Raw genomic sequence first — 19,326 nt, forward strand, 5'->3', positions numbered from 1 at the left:
TCTATTAGGTCATGTATTTTTGGCACATTTTCTGAAGGCCCACCAAAAATGCAGCATGCAGGACTATAAGTGCGTGTTCAGAAAATGCGGCAAAAAAGTGTGACCTAATAGAAAGTATATAGAAAGCTGCGAATTAACTGCAAGAAAACTGTGGGTACACCCGCGACGGAACCAAACCGCAGTGCGGCACTGAACTGGCCTAAACGTTGATTAGCTTTGAATCTTCCATGAGGATGACTTCATGAGGCAATATGGGCTTTGTGACATGCTCCACTTTTCTTAAAGTGCTAAGAATGAAAGCGTAAATAAACCCAAACACAAACATTTTATATATTGTAGCTCACCAATCATTAGATGTGGTGGCTGCATTACTTTTATTTTTTCCAAGCTTTTATTCCTTTATTTTCACCTGGTTATCCAGCCAATAACACACCTTCTGTGTGAGGATGACTTCATGAGGCAATATGGGCTTTCTGACATGCTCCACTTTTCTTAAAGTGCTAAGAATGAAAGCTTAAATAAACCCAAAAACAAGCATTTTATATATTGTAGCTCACCAATCTTTGGATATGATGGCTGCATTACTTTTGTTTTTACAAGCTTTTATTCCTTTATTTTCACCTGGTTATCCAGCCAGTAACACACCTTCCGTCTTAGAGTGGCTACAGTCAGGGCTGCTGTTAGAAACCACGGAGTTTCTAACAGCAGCCCTGACTGTAGCCAATACAGCCAACCTGACATGGCCCCCCCCTAAAGAAAAACACACACACAGTTTACTATGCTTCAGTTATGAATGAACACAGTGAGTGTTCGGTATAAATCATTGTGTTCATTCAGAAAAGGAAGGGGCTGGTAAATGTGACATATTTACCGGACCCTTCCCCCATTCTCCATTCTGAAGGATCCTATTGTGCACTTGCAGCTGCTAGTGAGAAGGAGAGGAGGGTAGCCGGCAGCACTGTGGGGGGGAATGACACTGGGGGACCTGGGCAGCAGGGGGAAATGTATGTTACACAGGGAGGGTGATAGGTGCACCAGAGGGGCAATTACTGGAACTGATCCCCTGTATGGCTCCTGCTGCAGCAGTTAAAAGATAGCAAGAGGGAGAGGAGAAGAAGCCAGCTTTCAGTTGCTGCAGAGAAAGCCACGCAGGGGATTGGTTCCAGTAATTGCCCCCCCCCATGCCGATCACCCTCCCTGCCCACATCCTATTCACCCAGCTGCCTGGCCCCCCCTGCTGGCCTGGGCCCAGTACAGGAGGACTGGTGGTACCCCTTTATCCACAGCCCTGGCTACAGTCACTCCTGCACTGTATCTATGGAGGAACAATGTAGCCATCCTTGGGCAGCAGCATTTCAGTCATTGTAGGTGGTAGTATTAGATGGACTAGTAGATTTAGATGGACTTCATGTAAGTAGTTAAATTAAAGAAAAACTCCAGTTAAAGTGGTCGTAAACTCTCATTTATATTTTTACCTGCAGTAATAAAGCTTACCTGTAGGTATAATGAATATCTCCTGAATGTACACCGTTTAGGAGATATTCTACAGAGCTGCAGCACATGCGTTCTGAAGGAACGGCATACTCGTACCATTCCTTCAGAGCTGTGTGCCGTGGCCGAAACTCCTGCGTGCATGCACGGGAGTGACGTCATCGTCAGCTCAGCCATTCAAGCAGCTGCAGCCCGGGAACCCAGGAAGAGGAACGGGTGAAGATGGAAGCCCTGTCAATGGTGACAACGGGCCACTGGAGGGCTTCATTTTAAAGTACGTTTCACATAATGTGCTAGTATGCAGGGACTTCATGTATGCTCTGAACCCATCCATCACAAGGTGTTGGAGTGGTGGCGGAGTATGGGAATGGGGGAATCATGTGTTCAGGGGCAGTGTTCTTCCAAAAGACTCTTTCACTTTCCTATAAATAGGCCAATGAGCAAATTTCCAGAATATATTTATGGAAGGTGACCCGGTCATCCCACATGTAAAAAGCTTTGTGAATTCTGACATTCAATGCCAAGTGTAAAGTTTGGTGAAGGCGGGATTATGGTGTGGGGTTGTTTTGCAGGGGTTGAGCTTGGCCCCTTAGTTCCAGTGAAGGGAACTCTTAAGGCATCAGAATACCAAGATATTTTGGACAATTTCATGCTCCTAATTTTGTGGGAAGAGTTTGGGGATGGCCCCTTCCTGTTCCAACATGACTGCACACCAGTGCACAAAGCAAGGTCCATAAAGACATGGATGAGCCAGTTTGGGGTGCAGGAACTTGATTGGCTTGCATAGAGTCCTGACCTCAACCCGATAGAACATCTTTGGGATGAATTAGAGCAGAGACTGCGAGCCAAGCCTCCTCCCCTGACATCAGTGCCTGACCTCACAAATGTGCTTCTGGAAGAATGGTCAAACATTCCCATAGACACCCTCCTAAACCTTGTGGACAGCCTTCCCAGAAGAGTTGAAGCTGCTATAGCTGCAAAGGGCGGGGCCAACTCAATATTGAACCCTACGAACTAAGACTGGGATGCCATTAAAGTTCATGTGCGTGTAACGGCAGGCGTCCCAATACTTTTGGCAATATAGTGTATGTATACACACATACAAACATTTTGCTTTCTATTTCTTTTTTAAACTGAATGGCTTGTTCACATATACTTTAAGTGATATTATGCAGCAGGGGCGGACTGACCATTTGGAAACTCGGGCGCTGCCCGAGGGCCCGGGGTCAGTAGGGGGCCCCATGAGATGTCCCTGGTACCTTTTTCATAGGTAGGCTTTTTTGAGTTTGGGCAAGGACACAAGGGCCCCATGATCCCCTATTGCCTGGGGGCCCCATGAGTTGTCAGTCCATCCCTGTTATGCAGCTTCTTCATTTTGTAAGCCTAGCCTATGTTGTACTTTAAACTGTTGCTATGACTGCTGCCCAAGGTTTCCTGGTTCAAAGTGGCTCTTTTCTCTTGCAGTATCTTTTGGAGTCACACTTGCATGCAGGGACTAGAGTCATGTCTCCATATACCTACAGACATCATTAGAAATGCACAATACAAATACACGTTCTAGGATGGCAAGGTACTGATCTTTCCTTCTCCCCCTCCCTTCTCCATGCTAATAGACTGACTCAAGACTTCACTGTCAACTGGTAACTCTTTTCTGTATTAAAAAAAAAAAAAAGTTCAGGGAAGTAGCACTAAGGGAGCATCAACCAACAGTATTGAAAATTGGTAATTTTACTGTGCGCAATGTGTTATACTAAAAATGTTGAGGATTTAACACTACCTTAAGAAACAAGTTTTAGCTGAACTTGGGTTTTAAGTTTTTAAGTTACCTGTTTAGATGCAGCAAAAACAACATTTTGTGCAGGAGGTGTTCCTTGTACCCTCAAAGTTGCATTAGCTAAACAGAAAAATGGTGAAAGGACAAAGCATTAAAAAGGGGATACTATATGTAAGTCTTATCTGAACAAAGCAAGCAAGCAATAAACATAGCAAGAAACTACTCTGCTGCTCATTGTTCATTTTGAGTGGCATAAGACTCCAATAAAAATAGATCCTTCATTTAACCATAACCTAATCTGATTGATTAAAATGTTGCAACAGGTTTGGTGGGAAGGAAATCCTGGCTGGCTCATGCATATAATAAGGGTTAATGCGCCCTTCAAGCAGCACCTGATGGAAATATGTCAGTGGAGGATGTCCTTGTGTACAGGGGGAAAACTGATCCAGAATACAGTAGGAAACAGGGCTCTGGAGAGGAGTAAGAACTCATCTGTATGAAACATGGGTGCTCGTGTAAAGGCATATAGGTGAATCATCAGAGATGTTCTAGGAGGCTCAAATAAGACTCTAGAGCAGTGATGGCGAACCGCTGGCACGCAGAGCCATCTCAGTGGGCACGCCAGGAAGAAGAGGAAGATGAGCGCACACAGACCACGCACACTGACCGGCCATCCAGATCTCGTCCACACTGGACCCCCATCAAACTACATCTCCCACATGTCTCTGGGGCCAGGGTGGGTGTGGACGAGAGGAAACGGCTCCTATGTGGATCTGGCATCAAGGGTGATGTAGCCGGGGATGGGTGTGGAAGAGAGGAAGAGGCTCCCACACTGCTCCGGGGCCAGGGGCAACGTGTTCAGCATGGATGGGAATGAGCTGCTGGGTTGGAAGCCACACCGACACTGCCAGAAGTGAGATTAACTGCTTGCCAACCATGCTATAGCCAAAAGATGGCTACAGCATGGTTGTCTAGTTCTGGGAGGGCGTCCCAGAACGCAAACCCAGTGGCACACACCCTGCGCTGCCAGTGATCACTGTGTCCTACGGATACAGCTGATCACGTGATAAGGTAAAAGGCCAATCACAGTGTTGGCACTTTGAAATAAAAAAGTTGGTTTTGTGTTGCAGTTTTGGGCACTCGGGCTCAAAAAGGTTCACCATCACTGCTCTAGAGGAAAATTCTCTGGAGTGAAGCTCTGGAGTGAAGAACTGAGGCTCTAGAGAAAAGAACATTTCAGTGTGTGCAAAGGTTCTGAGAGGCAGACCTGAGACAATAGAGGAAGATACATTGTATGTGTTAGTCTTTGGAAACATTCTGGAAAGAGTAGCTGAAGTGCTACAAAAGCTGTTGTACACGTGTGGGTCTGTGGGGAAGTTCTGGAAGGAAGAACCAAGGATCAAGAGGAAGACATGTGTAGCACCCTCCTAGATAGGTGCTAAATTAGGTAAATTTAGTTCTTGCTCACTATAATCAGGGCAGCTGCATGTGATTAAGTAGGTCTGTTCTGTGTTTCACTGGCTGCAGGGTTGATTCTTATGACTGTCTGGCTGGAAATATTCTAGTAAATAGAGAGCTGGAAAAGTCAAATTGGCAGCTGAATATTTATGCATCCTTGGCCAATCCCTGGGGAGAGTTGCCCAAAATGGTGGCTGGGAGTGTGTATAAATACTCTTTTGAGATCTGTAACATAGGTGTCCTGTCCCTGAGGAGGAGATCACAGCCTAGGGGGGCTATTTGCCCCATAAGCAACTCTGCCATTGTCACGTAGCTTGGTTGGAAGCCAAGCTGACAGGAGGGCTTCCCTTGTAGCTTTGGTCTGAGCACCCCTGAATGTGATAACAGAGGGTGCTGGTAGCTTGGTAGCAGGTGACTGCCAGGGTCAGAGCTGTAGTCAGGATGAGCTAGGGTCACACACGATGGGGCAGATATGTGGTCAGGTAGCAGGCCAAGGTCAGTATCTAGGAAGCAGGCAGAGCAAGGTCTAGTAACAGGCGGAGGTCAGCACACAGGGAAGTAGGCAGAGAATAGTTAAAGACAAGTCAATGTCAGTATCCAAAATCCACAGAGCAAGTTCAGGAACTAGCTGGGTCAGCAATGGGAAATCAGTCAACATAAGCAGGGACACAGTAACTCAGATCACGGGGAAGCAGGGGCGGGCTGACCATTTGGAAACTCGGGCACTGTCCAAGGGCCCGGGGTCAGTAGGGGGCCCCATGAGATGCCCCTGGTACCTTTTTCATAGGCTTTTTTGAGTTTGGGCAAGGACACAGGGGCCCTATGATCCCCTATTGCCTGCGGGGAAGCTGAAGAACATCCAATGATTAGCACACACTCCCCTTTAAATAGACAGCTTGGCGCCAATGCTTGTGGATGTACACGCTGGCTGACAGAAATGTACCTACATGTCAATGCATGCTGGATATTAGTCTGTGCTCATCTGTGTGGTGGAACATGTGCACTAGCATTAGCTGCAAAGGAATGAGCATTTGCCGCGCAGGAATGATCTTTAGTTGTAACATTATTATTAGCATTAGCTGTGTGAATATTTTTCCATGACAGTTTGCACTTCATCAAGGCCCCAGCTGGGCTAGCTGGAGGGCCTAGTGTGCTGAAAGTTGGTGGAGCTTACTGAAGGGCTTTTCATCTGAGGATCTAGTTTGGTGTCACTGGGAGAAAGTGTCTGGAAGATGTTGGAAGGAGGCAACAAACTATCTAAGGACATTAGTGAGTACAGACGGGTGTGAGAGATCCTAGAGACTTTGTGCTGTTTCCACCCCTTTGGTGTTATAAAGTCAGCTGTGTGTAAAGAGGGCATTGTGTCTGGTGTACTGAAGAGCTCGCTTTATTTAATTCCTAAAGAAAGGGTTCTGCTCAGATTTCTAAGAGAAAGATTATTATCCTCAAGTTGATACTACTAAGCTTAGTCCACCATGTACTTGTGCAAGGATTTGGCTTATAGTTCTGAAGAAGAATGTTTAGTGTCCTCAAATTGCTACTAAAGGTTGCTGGTGTATTGCTCAGTTAGCCTATACACACTATAGTTCAAGTTCTACAATAAAGCATCAGAAAAGAATATCCCTAGTCTGTTCATTGAGCCAAATAAGTGATTGTGACTGTGTGTCTGGCTGCAGGGCAATTCCAGGAAAAGACCTAAGTGACTTTTAATACTGCAGGCACCTATGGGGGTACCACTACACATGCATGTGAGGTTGTAGGAAGGCTCTGGAAGGAAGAGCTGAGTCACCCATGTAAGATACATGTGTGTCTTTGGGGAGGTACTGGAAGGAAAAGCTAAGGCTCTAAAGAAAAGCACATAGGGGTGGCTCTTTATGGAAGAACTGAGGCTGTAAAGATAGACATACAGTATGTGATGTGTGAATGAGTGGGGAGAGTCTAGATGGAAGATCTGGGGTGCTACCAGAAGACAGATTTGTAAGTAGCGAAGGTTTGGAAGGAAGAGCTGAGCCAATAGGAGGAACAGGGGATTCTTTAGAGGTCAGGGTTTGGAAGAATGAACCTTACCACTAGAGGAAAACACATGTCAGTCTGTGGGGAGGCTTTTGCAAGGAAAGTTGATAAACAATTGTAAGACCCATGTGTAGGTGTGTGGGAAGGCTCTGGGAGGAACAGTTAAGCCACTAGAGGAAAACACATCATTTATGAGTCTGAAGGGAGGTTTAAAGAGGATAAACTGAGCTACTAGAGTAGAGGAAGACCCATGTGTGCATGTGTGTTGAGGTTCTGGGAGGGAATGTTTAGGTACTCGATTAGGATATGTGCATCTGTGGGAAGGCTTTGGGAGGAGTCACTAAAGAAAGACATATGTGTGAGTGGGTTGAGAGGCTCTGGGAACTAATGCTGAGGTTCTAGACCAGTGGTCTCCAAACTGAGGCCGGATGCGACCCTTTGCTTGCCTTTATCCAGAATTTGAGGCATTATTCCTGCCACTGACACCAACGATGGGGTATAATTCCTTCCACTGAAACCAATTATTTCTCCCCCTAATACCAAAGATCGGGCATTGTTTACTTCCAATAGGAACAGTCCAGCCCCTCTGAAGTCTGAAGGACAGTAAAGAAATAAAGTTTGGAGTCTCCTGTTCTAGACGAAGAAGTGTGTGGGAAAGCTCTGGGAGGTAATACTGAGGTACTAGAGGAAGACCCATGAGCGAGTCTGTGGGAAGGCTCTGGGAGGGAATGCCGAGGTCCAACAGTAGGGCCTGTATGTAAATGTGTGGAAATGCTCTGGAAGGACAAGGTGAGTCACTAGAGAAAGACACATGTGTAAGTGTGGGGAGGCTCTAGTAGGAAGGGTTGAGTCACTAGAAGACACAAATGTGAGCTTTTATGCAATTCTCAGAAGTAGAGCTGACATATTAGGAGGATCAGGGCCTCAGACTGGACATTCCTAGAGGTACAGGTTGCAACCTATCCTCCCTGAAGAAAGCAGATAAGACATTCCAACACTGCCAAAAACTTGGCAATTTGGTGGTCATTTGGTGACTTTCAATCTGCTTTAAAACAAATGATTCTTTCTGATCACTACTTCCTTTTGCAGCAGCCAACTTATCAAAAACTGGGTGGAAATCAATGGATCTCCAAAATGTCACACAAGGTATTTTCGGATTTTATTCAGTTTTTATCACACAATCACCTGAAATGTTAGATAGAAAGCTGACTGGAAATAACAAAATTATTTTGTGTATGACCAAAAGAATAGTGAGCAAAGTAATACCTATTCTCAAATCAAACTTAGAAAGCTCCAAAGGCTCTGCCTGTACAGTTTCTACTCTTCATTGAAATGATTCAGTGCAGCTCAGACTATACCAATTGATATGCATTCCCTGTCTTCAGTAAAAACTGTCAATATCTAAAGTAAAACTATAGGCAATGCTTTATTTTCATTTTAGATAGAATAAGGGAGGGTTATAACCCCTGTCAGTTTTTTTCCCATCTGTGTCCCATTGGGGAGATTTAGCTTTTCTTCCTGTCCCATAATCAAAACAGGAAGTGAAAGAAAATCCCTGCAAATTAGAGAATTCCTTGGGGCCCCCAGATCACACCCCCATTGGAAGATTTCCCCTCTATTATATTTCTGGGGACAGCCCACAATTTGGGAGTGTCTTTTACTTTCACCTTCAATGGTAATGGTAAACTGAAAAATTAGAGAAAGTGACTCTCCCTAACGTGAGCACAGAGCAATAAAAACCTGACAAGTGTTCTAATAAAAGTGCAAATTACATGCACTTTATTTCCCTGCAGTTTCTTAATATGAAACGCCAAGAGGCCATGGCCTGTCTATGTACATATAAACGCCTGAGGATTAGATAGCATTTTACCATACAGACACAATTTTGTTAGAAAGTTTAGCTATTTCTCACCAAACACAGAGATATCCACATTAATGTAGGCTACAGTCCTGTCTCTTAATTTGCTGTAGTAGTCCTAAAATAAATAAAGAAATGTGCAGTCACACAGCAATGCATGAAATGCCATTCAAAATAAATATAGTAATTTAGGAAATATTAATCAAAAGGTCACTTTTTCTGTTGATGGAGCAAAATGTTTGTGGACACTTGACCATCACGCCTACCTACAAGTATGTATTTATTTCTCCAAACTGAGTTCTAGTGTGTAAAGGATGCTGCTATTGCTATAGCATACTAAGACATTTTAGACATTTCTATGCCTTCAACCCCTTGAAGGCCTTTTTCTGTTCCAGCATAGCTTTCAGAAGTTAAGCACAAAGCCAGCTCCATAAAGACATGGCTTGATGAGTTTGGTGTGGAGGAACTCAAGTGGCCTGCACAGAGCCTTGACCTCTGTCTTGCTGAACTGTGCTGAACCCTATTAGTAATACCCCTATCAGTTGTAACCCTATCAGTATCTATTAACCCTATCACTAGTAACCTTACCCTATCAACTCTACTGAACCCTACCTTAACACTACTGAACTGAACTTTGGTATGAATTGGAATACTGAGCCCCGTCTTCTTGTACCTGACCTCACACATGCTCTTTTTGCTGAATGAGCCCAAATTCTCATAGTCACACCCTTGTGGAAAGCCTTCCCGGAAGAATGGAGGCTGTAATAGTTAAAACAAGGGGTCCAACTCCATATTTTAGCTCGGTTTGAGAATGGGTTATTGAACAAGCTCATAGAGGTGAGATGGTCAGATGTCCACAACACTTTTGGCAATAACATGTACACTTACTGGCCACTTTATTAGGTACACCTTGCTAGGTTGGACCCCCTTTTGCCTTCAGAACTGCCTTAATTCTTCGAGGCATATATACAACAAGGTATTGGAAACATTCCTCAGAGATTTTGGTCCATATTGACACGAGTTACTGTTGCCTTTCTATCATCTCAAACCAGTCTGCCCATTCTCCTCTGACCTCTGACATCAACAAGGCATTTTCGTCCACATAACTCCCAGGTACCTGTCAAAATCGGGTACCCGCTCCCCAATGGTGCCAATTCTTAATGGGGAACGGGGGATGAAGCATTAAAGCGGAACTTCCCCTGTTGGGTGGAACTCCGCTTTAAGTTCCTCTCAACTTCCTCCCCATCTGCATTGACGCTGCAGTGAAGCATACAAACTGCACCTACCTTTAAGTTGGGAACGTTTATAAAAAGTGACCGTTCACCACTCATTCACTTATCTAGTCCTCTGTCATTCACGTTTATTATATTAGTGGTGCTCTGCAAATAAGGGTTTTGTTTTTCCATGAAAACCTAAAGAATAAACACAACTAGATAATGCAACAAAGGTCAACCCACCTCCAATTCAGAATTTGTTGAACAGGAGCAGCGGTTTTACCTCTTCCCTTCACTTTCTCTGTTAGTCCTGGCGACTATTGTGAGAGAATATCCATAATTGTGAGTTGGTACCAGAACAATAATAGAGGGGATATCTTCCAATGGGGACACATTTCCCAGTGACAACTGTCTAAGAGGGGATTTCTTGATTTGGATACATCCTCCTAGATTGTAAGCTCTAACGAGCAGGGCTCTCTGTTTCCTCTTGTACCAAATTGTATTTTAACTGTAATGTCTACCTTCATTTTGTAAAGCGCCGCGCAAACTGTTGGCACTATATAAATCTTGTATAATAATAATAATAATTTCCTCATATTTCCTGTTGTGTCTACAGGCAAAATAAATCTCCCCAATATGGTGAAAGAAAACATAAAAATCTTTCCCTACTTCATCTAAAAGAAAATAATCTAACCCTTCCCTACTTCATCTAAAAGCAATAATGTTGCTGAAAAACTTACCTCAGCAAACTCAGTTGAACCAATGAGTCCAAATTCTTCCGCACCCCAGCTGCCAAAAATGATGGATCTTCGAGGACGCCACTTTCCTACAAAAATACCATTCATGAAGAACAAGACTGTAATCGCCCCTGACAACGTGACCCTGAAGGCCACCACCACTGTTCATGTACTTTTTTTGGCTTTATATGGCGCCATTCTGTCAGTTGGCCACTAATGGTTTGCCATATATTTTGACATGATGTACATTAGTTCACACACATAATACCATTGTTAAAGCCCAAGCCTAGATAAAAATGTTCAGTTTTGAGAACAGAGGGAAAGGCTTAGTCTTTGGCAATTTTTATTGCTGTCTGTTGGGGAGATTTACAATTGTATCTTGTCAGGCACACTCTGTAAGGTACAAGTGAAACCTAGCGGGGGGGTGTTTCCACACGTTTCTGTGCATTTTTCGCACATTCCCACACACCTCATGTAAGGCAGCTCATTCAATGGGCTCCCCTACACGCAGAAAACGTGAAGAAGTCCTTGACTCTTTTCTGAAAATGTGCTACACCAAACCGCATGCGTGGGGGTGTCATTAACAAGTAACCACTTCATAAGTGGACACTTTCACCCCCTTACTGTCAAAGCCAATTGTCAGCTTTCAGTGCTGTTACACTTTGAATGACAATTGTGTGTTCATGCAAAACTGCACCCATATGTAATTTTTATCATTTTTTTTTAGAGAGATAGATTTTTTTGGTGGTATTTAATCACCACTTGGTTTTTTGCTAAACAAACGAAAAACGACAGAAAATATTGAAAAGAGCCCCAAAAACGTTTTTCTTAGTCTGTTATAAAATGAACGCAGGTCACCACACATGTGGGGGAAAGGGCAGATTCATATGAGATCTGGGCTACACAAAATTCTCCAAGATCTGGCCAGAAGCAATTTGACCTCCTTAGCCTAGGTGCTGTGGTAGTAAGCGGGCTGCTCTTAGAAACCACGGGGCCCCATACAGCCAATGAAAACAGTGACTGATCAGTACTGATCACTCATTGTGTTCATCCAAGAAAGAAAAGAGCTGGTAACATATGACATATTTACCGCACCCTTCCACCACTCTCCATCCTGAAGGACCCTTTTGTGTGCTTGCAGCTGCTGGTAGGAAGGAGGGGAGGCTAGCTCGCTGCACTGTCGGGGGTGGGGGTACACAGGGGGCCTGAGCAGCATGGGGAAACATATGGAGCACAGGGAGGGTGATGGGTGCGAAACGGGGGCAATTACTGGAACCAATCCCGTGTATAGCTCTGTATGCAGCAGCTGAAACCCAGTGGGAGGGAGAAGAGAAGAAGCCAGATTACAGCTGCTGCAGAGAGAGCTATACAGGGGATCGGTTCCAGTAATTGCACCCCCACCGTGCTGATCACCCTCCCTGCCCACATCTGATTCACCCAGCTGCCTGGGCCCCTCTGCTGGCCTGGGCCCCGTACAGGAGGACTGGTGGTACCCCCTTATCCATGGCCCTGGTAGTAAGTCAGGGAAAGGTAGGTATATTTTTTCAACTATATTTCCCCCTACAGGTACATTTATTCAGTGGTTTACAGGAGTTGGAGGGGGGGGGGCTTGAATAAGCAAACCTTGCCATGGAGACCCACTGCCACCGTTTAGTATAAACAATGGAGAGGCAAGATCCCAGAGTGGACAGGAACATTCGAAGCTCCATGGTGGACAGGAAAAGGGGTAGGAGGTACAGCTGGTGTATCGTCATTACCTTGTTTTAATTTGGTGCCCAGAATTCTTGTTATCTCCAGCATTACGGTGGTGCCACTGCTTGGATCAATGGCTCCATGTACCCAGCTGTCCCTGTGGTTGCCGTACAACACATACCTGTCTAATAATACAGAATACAAGAGGGGTGAGTACAAACAAACAAATATCTACACATACATAAAGGGTCATGTACTCCATGCTGCTGTACAAAGCATCCATAGACAGCACATGGAGATTGGATGATTAACTGCTTCAAGAGCTTTCTCCAAGTATAGATGGTTATGGCTATGGAGCAATACAAATTTCCAGGACTTGATAGTCTACTAAAGGTTGTCTGGAGCCCCAAAGTCCCAACAGATAAAATATAATTCCCTGATATGGCCACAATTGGTAACAGGCAATGATCACCTTACATCTATAGACACCTTAGCAACTTAAAAGGTTGTTCTGACAGCGTCCAGGAGAACCATTTCCATGCATTAGCTTTCTACTACGCCTCCTACATGATCGGAATTGGTGAAGGTTATAGCAGAGATTAGAAGAATGGAGTACCTCACTGCTTTGCATGCTAACTCTGTCCCCAACTTTGAGCCAGCTTGGGAACCGTGGGATCTTTCCATTACTGATCTGCCTACTCAATTGTCTGTAACTGATGACTAATTCACTGTTATGTACTGACACTGTATGTACCTACAGTTGTGTTCAAAATAATAGCAGTCAGACATCACTAACCTGATCAATCACTGTTTTTGGTAGAAATGATATTTCTACATGGCAAATAATTTACTAGCAGGTGAAGTAGAGTAATAGAAATCCAACAGACCCAACAGTCATGACATGCATGCTGCTGATTCTGTGTAATTGAATCACTAATTGAAAGGGGCATGTTCAAAATAATAGCAGTGCGGAGTTCTATTAGTGAGGCCATTCATTCTTTGAAAAACAGGTGGCAATTATTGCCCTTATTTAAGGAAGGAAGGCAGCAAATGTTGTACATGCTGGTTACAGTGCATTTCTCTCTGAAATTCTGAGGAAAATGGGTCGTTTCAGACATTGTTCAGAAGAACAGCGTACCTTGATTAAAAAGTTGATTGGAGAGGGGAAAACATATAAAGAAGTGCAGAAAATGATAGGCTGCTCAGCTAAAAGGATCGCAAATGCTTTAAAATGGCAACCAAAACCTGAAAGACGTGGAAGAAAGCGAAAAACTACCATTCGAATGGATAGAAGAATAGCCAAAATGGCAAGGACTCAGCCAACAATCAGCTCCAGGAAGATCAAAGAAGGTGTAAAGTTCCCTGTGAGGACTGTTACAATTAGAAGACGCCTATGTGAAGCCAAGCTATCTGCAAGAAGCCCCCGCAAAGTCCCACTGTTGAAAAAAAGACATGTGCTGAAGAGGTTGCAATTTGCCAAAGAGCACATTGACTGGCCTAAAGAGAAATGGCGCAACATTTTGTGGACTGATGAAAGTAAGATTGTTCTTTTTGGGTCTAGTGGCTGGAGACAGTTTGTCAGACGACCCCCAAACACTGAATTCAAGCCACAGTACACTGTGAAGACAGTGAAGCATGGTGGTGCAAGCATCATGATATGGGGATGTTTCTCATACTACGGTGTTGGGCCTATTTATCGCATACCAGGGATCATGGATCAGTTTGAATACATCAGAATACTTGAAAAGGTCATGCTGCCTTATGCTGAAGAGGAAATGCCCTTAAAATGGGTGTTCCAACAAGACAACGACCCCAAACACACCAGTAAACGTGCAACATCTTGGTTCCAGACCAACAAGACTGACGTTATGGAGTGGCCAGCCCAATCCCCAGATATTAATCCAATAGAAAACTTGTGGGGTGACATCAAAAATGCAGTTTCTGAGGCAAAACCAAGAAATAGAGAAGAACTGTGGAATGTAGTCCAATCATCCTGGGCTGGAATACCTGTTCACAGGTGCCAGAAGTTGGGTGACTCCGTACAACACAGATGTACAGCAGTTCTCAGAAACAGTGCTTATACAACTAAATATTCATTAAGTGATTCAAAGGAAAGCAAAATCTTCAAACATTTTTCAGTTTATATAGTGAATGTTTGAGTTTGTAAAGAAGAATACAAACACTGCTATTTTTTTGAACAGTCTAATATTCACGTTTCTTAATTTTTTTTTAGAGGAACAACACAAATTTGATCTATTTTTCTTCATGTTTTGATTTGGAATAGAATGTGTCGTGTTCCCAATGCATTTGTGTGTATGGAAAAAAAAGCTATTAGAAGGATTTTGAGCTTTATTCACTTTTTTCAACACACTGCTATTATTTTGAACACAACTGTATATGCCTCTCATCGATGAGCCTATCTCTTTGTTCTTTCATTGCTTTGTGATTGTTATTTCAAGATCCTATGCAACTGTTTCTTGTAAGCGTTTTAAAAATAATAAAAAAGTAAATTATATTTAAAAAAGGTTGTTCTGCAAAAATATTAAAGTATAGCTAAAGGCAAGACTTTTTTTTTTTCGTTTTGGATAGAGTGGAGAAGAATTTAAATGCCTCCCACAATTTTTTATCACTGTTTGTGTCCCCGTAAGGGTGATTCCCCCTCTCTATTTGCATATTTACCATTATCACTGCGATTGAAAATGTAAGAAAATCACAAATTTCGAGTTGTCACTAGAACAGGAATAAAGCGGAAATCTTCCAATGGGGACACTCGTTTTGGTAACAACCAGGGATTTTCTCACGTTGGGGGGATTTCTTCTAATTTCCTCTTTTGGCTATGGAACAGGAAGTGAAGTGAAATCTCTCCAATGGGACACGGATGGCAAAACCAAAACTGACAAGGATTATAATCCTCCCTTACGCTGTGCAAAATGAAAAAAAAAGTTCTGCCTTTACTTTTACTTTAAGATGTATTGGAACTGGTGATTTCACAGCAGCTCGTGACTTCTTTTAAAAATGCTAGTTGCCTGGCTGTTAAGGTGATCCAAAGGCTTCCATACTTTTTGGGTCACTGACCCAGAACACAAGCAGTCCAGGAGTTCTGTGTTTCCTGACCTGAACCAGACACTTGCTGCATGTTTGATTGAAGCAATGGCTCAAGAGTTAAGGACATCAAGGCACCATTTAGAAGGTCCGCAAAAGCATGCTCTGGATTGCCCTCACATATATGCGGCCGTGCGGGCCGCGTTTTGCGCGGGCACGAGAGACCATTTGTTTGAATGGACTCCCGTGCCCCGTGACACGCAGAGAAGAAGTCCCTGTACTTCTTCCAAAAACACAGCCCACACGGGAACCTCGGTTCCCAGTACAGTTGCACTTTCCAGTGCAGGTGGCGCGCCATTAGAACTATTGTCACCCGCCCGCTGGTCCGCATTTCTCTGTGCGGGTGGTGCGGATGCATGGATTTTCATGCGGATCCGCAGCGGCACCACCCGCACATATGTGAACCTAGCCTAAAGGTTTCCTATCTTGTTTTAAAGTGGAGTTTTACAAGTCTGTATAAATGCTTTATAAAGCAACAGTATCAATTTTTTTAAAAGCCACACTTTTTTTTTTTTTATCAAAAACCACTCCAGTCCTGCAACTTTGCCTAGGTTAAAATGATAGCATCCGTTTACTGCAGGGAGAAGGAAGCATTTCCTCAGTCTCCTTTCCCCCAATGATCACACTACAACTTTGTAGCAAGTCACTAGGTGGGAGTCTGCAGCAGATGGCTGATTTGTGTCAGACATTTGTGAACACAGCTAAAAACTGCACAGACACCAGAATTAAAAATGTTTTATAAAGCAACAGTATCAATTTTTTTAAAAGCCACACTTTTTTTTTTTTTACCAAAAACCACTCCAGTTCTGCAACTTTGCCTAGGTTGAGATGACAGCATCAGTTTACTGCAGGGAGAAGGAAGCATTTCCTCAGTCTCCTTACCCCCAATGATCAGACTACAACTTTGTAGCAAGTCACTAGGTGAAAGTCTGCAGCAGAGGGCTGATTTGTGTCAGACATTTGTGAATACAGCTAAAAACTGCACAGACACCAGAATTAAAATGAGTAATTTCTAACCTGGCATCTTAGTCCAGGAAGGGGATCTTGACCCTGGATAATGGCTGAATAAAGATGGAGCTACAGTATACTGCTAGAGAGAAAAGTAGATGACGATATTGGGGGAGATTTACTAAAACTGGGCAGCACAGTGGCTAAATGGTTAGCACTTCCACCGGTCAGTACTAGGGTCGTTGGTTCACATCCCAGCCACGGCACCTCCTGCCTGGAGTTTGCATGTTCTCCCTGTGCCTGCGTGGTTTTCCTCCAGGTACTCTGGTTTCCTCCCACACTCCAAAGACATGCCGGTAGGTGAATTGGCTCCTGTCTATATTGGCCCTAGTATGTGTATGTATGAATGTAAGTTAGGGACCTTAGATTGTACGCCCCTTGAGGGTTAGGGACTGATGTGAATGTACAATATATATGTGTAAAGTGCTGCATAAATTGATGGCGCTATATAAGTACCGGAAATAAATAAATAAAACTGGAGCACTCAGAATCTGGTGCAGCTGTGTAACCAATCAGCTTCTAACTTCACCTTGTTCAATTAAGCTTTTGGCAATAAAACTTGGAAGCTGATTGGTTTTTATGCAGAGTTGCACCAGATTTTGCAATTTTAGAAAATCAACCCCCCTTGTCAGCAGAAGTACTGTGATCTGTGTGAAAGGTTTTAAATACCTCTAAGCATTACACCTACACATCACCTCGAATATTGTACATGCATTTCTTGGGGAAAATATATCTGATGCTAGGTCCACTTTCAAGAATATAAATAAAAGGTATTTGACAGTCATTGAAGAATGGCATTATGTGACAACCACATTATCCATGAATACTAGTGACACAGCAGTGGTTGCTGCATGCATACAAACATGACTTATAATGATAGCAAGATATGTTATCTTCATATATGGTGACAACAGAACAAGCCAAAGGTGACTCACCAGGTTCTACAGCTCCTCTGATAATCCCCATAACATTCGCCGATGATTTTATTGTTCGTTTATTGTAAATATTAACCTGGACATCATCACTTGGAAAGGAAGAAAAAACTGTTATCTTGGTTATATGATTGTTATGAAACATACACAGACTCTTATGCACATACATGCACACACAGAAAGTGTCATGTATAGTCACCCAACCATCACACATACAGTATATGAACTTGTTGGACTTGTCGAACTTGTTGCAAAGTCTTACAGTTTGCTTTCTTTTGAAAGTAGCCACAGCCTGAGTAGAAGAGCCTGTTTGCTGCCTACAAGAAGTACCCTTGCTCCCTGTGTGGAAGCAGTGATCTCTCTGCATAGGCCCACCATGCTCACTGCTGATTGGAGTTTGGACTGAGCAGTAGACATGTCAGGCAGGGGTGTATTTACCACAAGTCAAAGAAGGCATTTGCCTAGGGTGGCATTCTTCAGGGAGGAGCAGCACTGCCCCACAGAAGAAAGGACAGAAGAAGGGACACACCTGGCATGGGGACCTGGTGGGTTCTGAGAGAGGCTACGGGTTTCATGATGGTGTATGCACAGCCCGACTGTCAGGGTCCTGTCCACAGCAGAAGTTCTGGAAGATCTGGCACTTCTGCCAATACTCTGCATGGCCGCAGAAGTACACATCAGCCTCAGTCTGATGCCAGACGGCCTTTATAAGGAGGCTCATCACTTCCTCTGGTTGCTGGATGATCTCTAGCTCCCCATGCCCTGTTCCTGGTTCCTGTTTCCTGTGTTCTGACTTGTGATCTCCTGTTACTGACTCGGCTTGCTCCTGGACCTGTCTACTCTGATTTACCCCTGACCTGACCTCGGCTTGGCTTACGGATACCCTCTCTCTATCTCTCGCTCCTCTGTGAATGACCTCAGCTTTCCTATCTGACTACATCTGCTCTGATTCCCACCTGGTACCTGACCTTGGCTTGAACCGACTATCCAGTCAACATCCAAATCCCAGAAGGGCTTGCATATCACGCACAGGCGCCTCCTGTCTGCAGACCTATCTTCGTGCACCAGCTGTGCTTCTGAGTGGACCACCAACCAACACTCCTACAGGCGACCTGTGCAACTTTGAGTCTGACTCCCGCTGTCCGACTCTCAGGGGAGTCCGGAACTTAGCTGCAAGGGAAGCCCTCTCTCCATTGGCCTCCATCACCAGGTACGTGATACCGATTCTCCTTCCCGGGGATGTCCAGAGCTGTGAAGATGAGTGTCTTTCTCTCTCTCGCCATGGGGGATGGTGGCTGGTGTATGGAGGGCAGTTGTAGTGGAAGGCTTTCTTAGGTGGGAGGCAGGGGTGTTGTTGGTCAGTGTCAGGCTCTCTTTGTGGGGGGGCGCCGATTTTTGTGTTGCCTAGGGTTAGCACAAAACCTAAATACACTACTGAAGTCAGGTATCTGCAGAGGGTCCCCTGCTGCTGTCACACTGAGACTGTAAGGCACAGAAAAGGCTTTCTACTCAGACTGTGGTTGCTTTCTAAAGAAAACATAATGCAAGGGTTTGGCAACCTTTTGTTTTGATGCGCTTGCAATGGATTTAGCTGATTTAAAGTGACATTTCAGTTGGGCTTTAATATGCTCCATTGCAACTACTATATCCTTTACTTTTATGGGAAGACTTTCCCCAAGGGTATGTGTGTCTATGGGAATTTGTACCTAGGCAGTAAAAAGAGCATAGGTGAGGTCAGGTACTGATTTTGGAGAAGACCTGGTGCTCAAATGATGTTCCATCTCATCCCAAAGGATTTCAGTAGGGTTGAGGTCAGGATTCAGTGAAAGCTACTTGAGTTCCTCCACAGAAAACTCATCAAACCATGTCTTCATGGAGCTGGAGTTCTACAAAGGACACACTCATGCTGGAACAGCAAAGTGCCTTCACCAAACTGCTACCATGGTGTTGAAGGCAAACTATTGTCTAAAATATCTTTGCATGCTGCAACATTCAAGTGGACCTTCCATTGCAGATGAAAGGTCTGATTTATTTTGCTGGCCACTGG

General features: G+C 44.1%; 1 protein-coding gene across 1 annotated transcript in view; it reads right to left on the reverse strand.

Moving 5' to 3' along the window:
- The window catches only part of LOC149455668 (aminopeptidase NAALADL1-like), an 83,515-nt gene that overhangs the window by 17,314 nt on the left and 46,875 nt on the right, over window positions 1-19,326 (reverse strand). The window contains exons 8-12 of the mRNA XM_089686068.1: window positions 17,283-17,371; window positions 12,303-12,422; window positions 10,549-10,634; window positions 8,649-8,712; window positions 3,318-3,385 (exon numbers count right to left, since the gene is read on the reverse strand). Coding sequence (XP_089542194.1) covers window positions 3,318-3,385; window positions 8,649-8,712; window positions 10,549-10,634; window positions 12,303-12,422; window positions 17,283-17,371 — 427 coding nt within the window. The remainder of the gene's footprint in view (window positions 1-3,317; window positions 3,386-8,648; window positions 8,713-10,548; window positions 10,635-12,302; window positions 12,423-17,282; window positions 17,372-19,326) is intronic.

The sequence above is a fragment of the Staurois parvus genome, unplaced genomic scaffold, assembly GCF_062004578.1.
Source record: "Staurois parvus isolate SC_StPar_1 unplaced genomic scaffold, SC_StPar_1.0 ptg000390l, whole genome shotgun sequence".
NCBI classification, from domain to species: Eukaryota; Metazoa; Chordata; class Amphibia; order Anura; family Ranidae; genus Staurois; species Staurois parvus.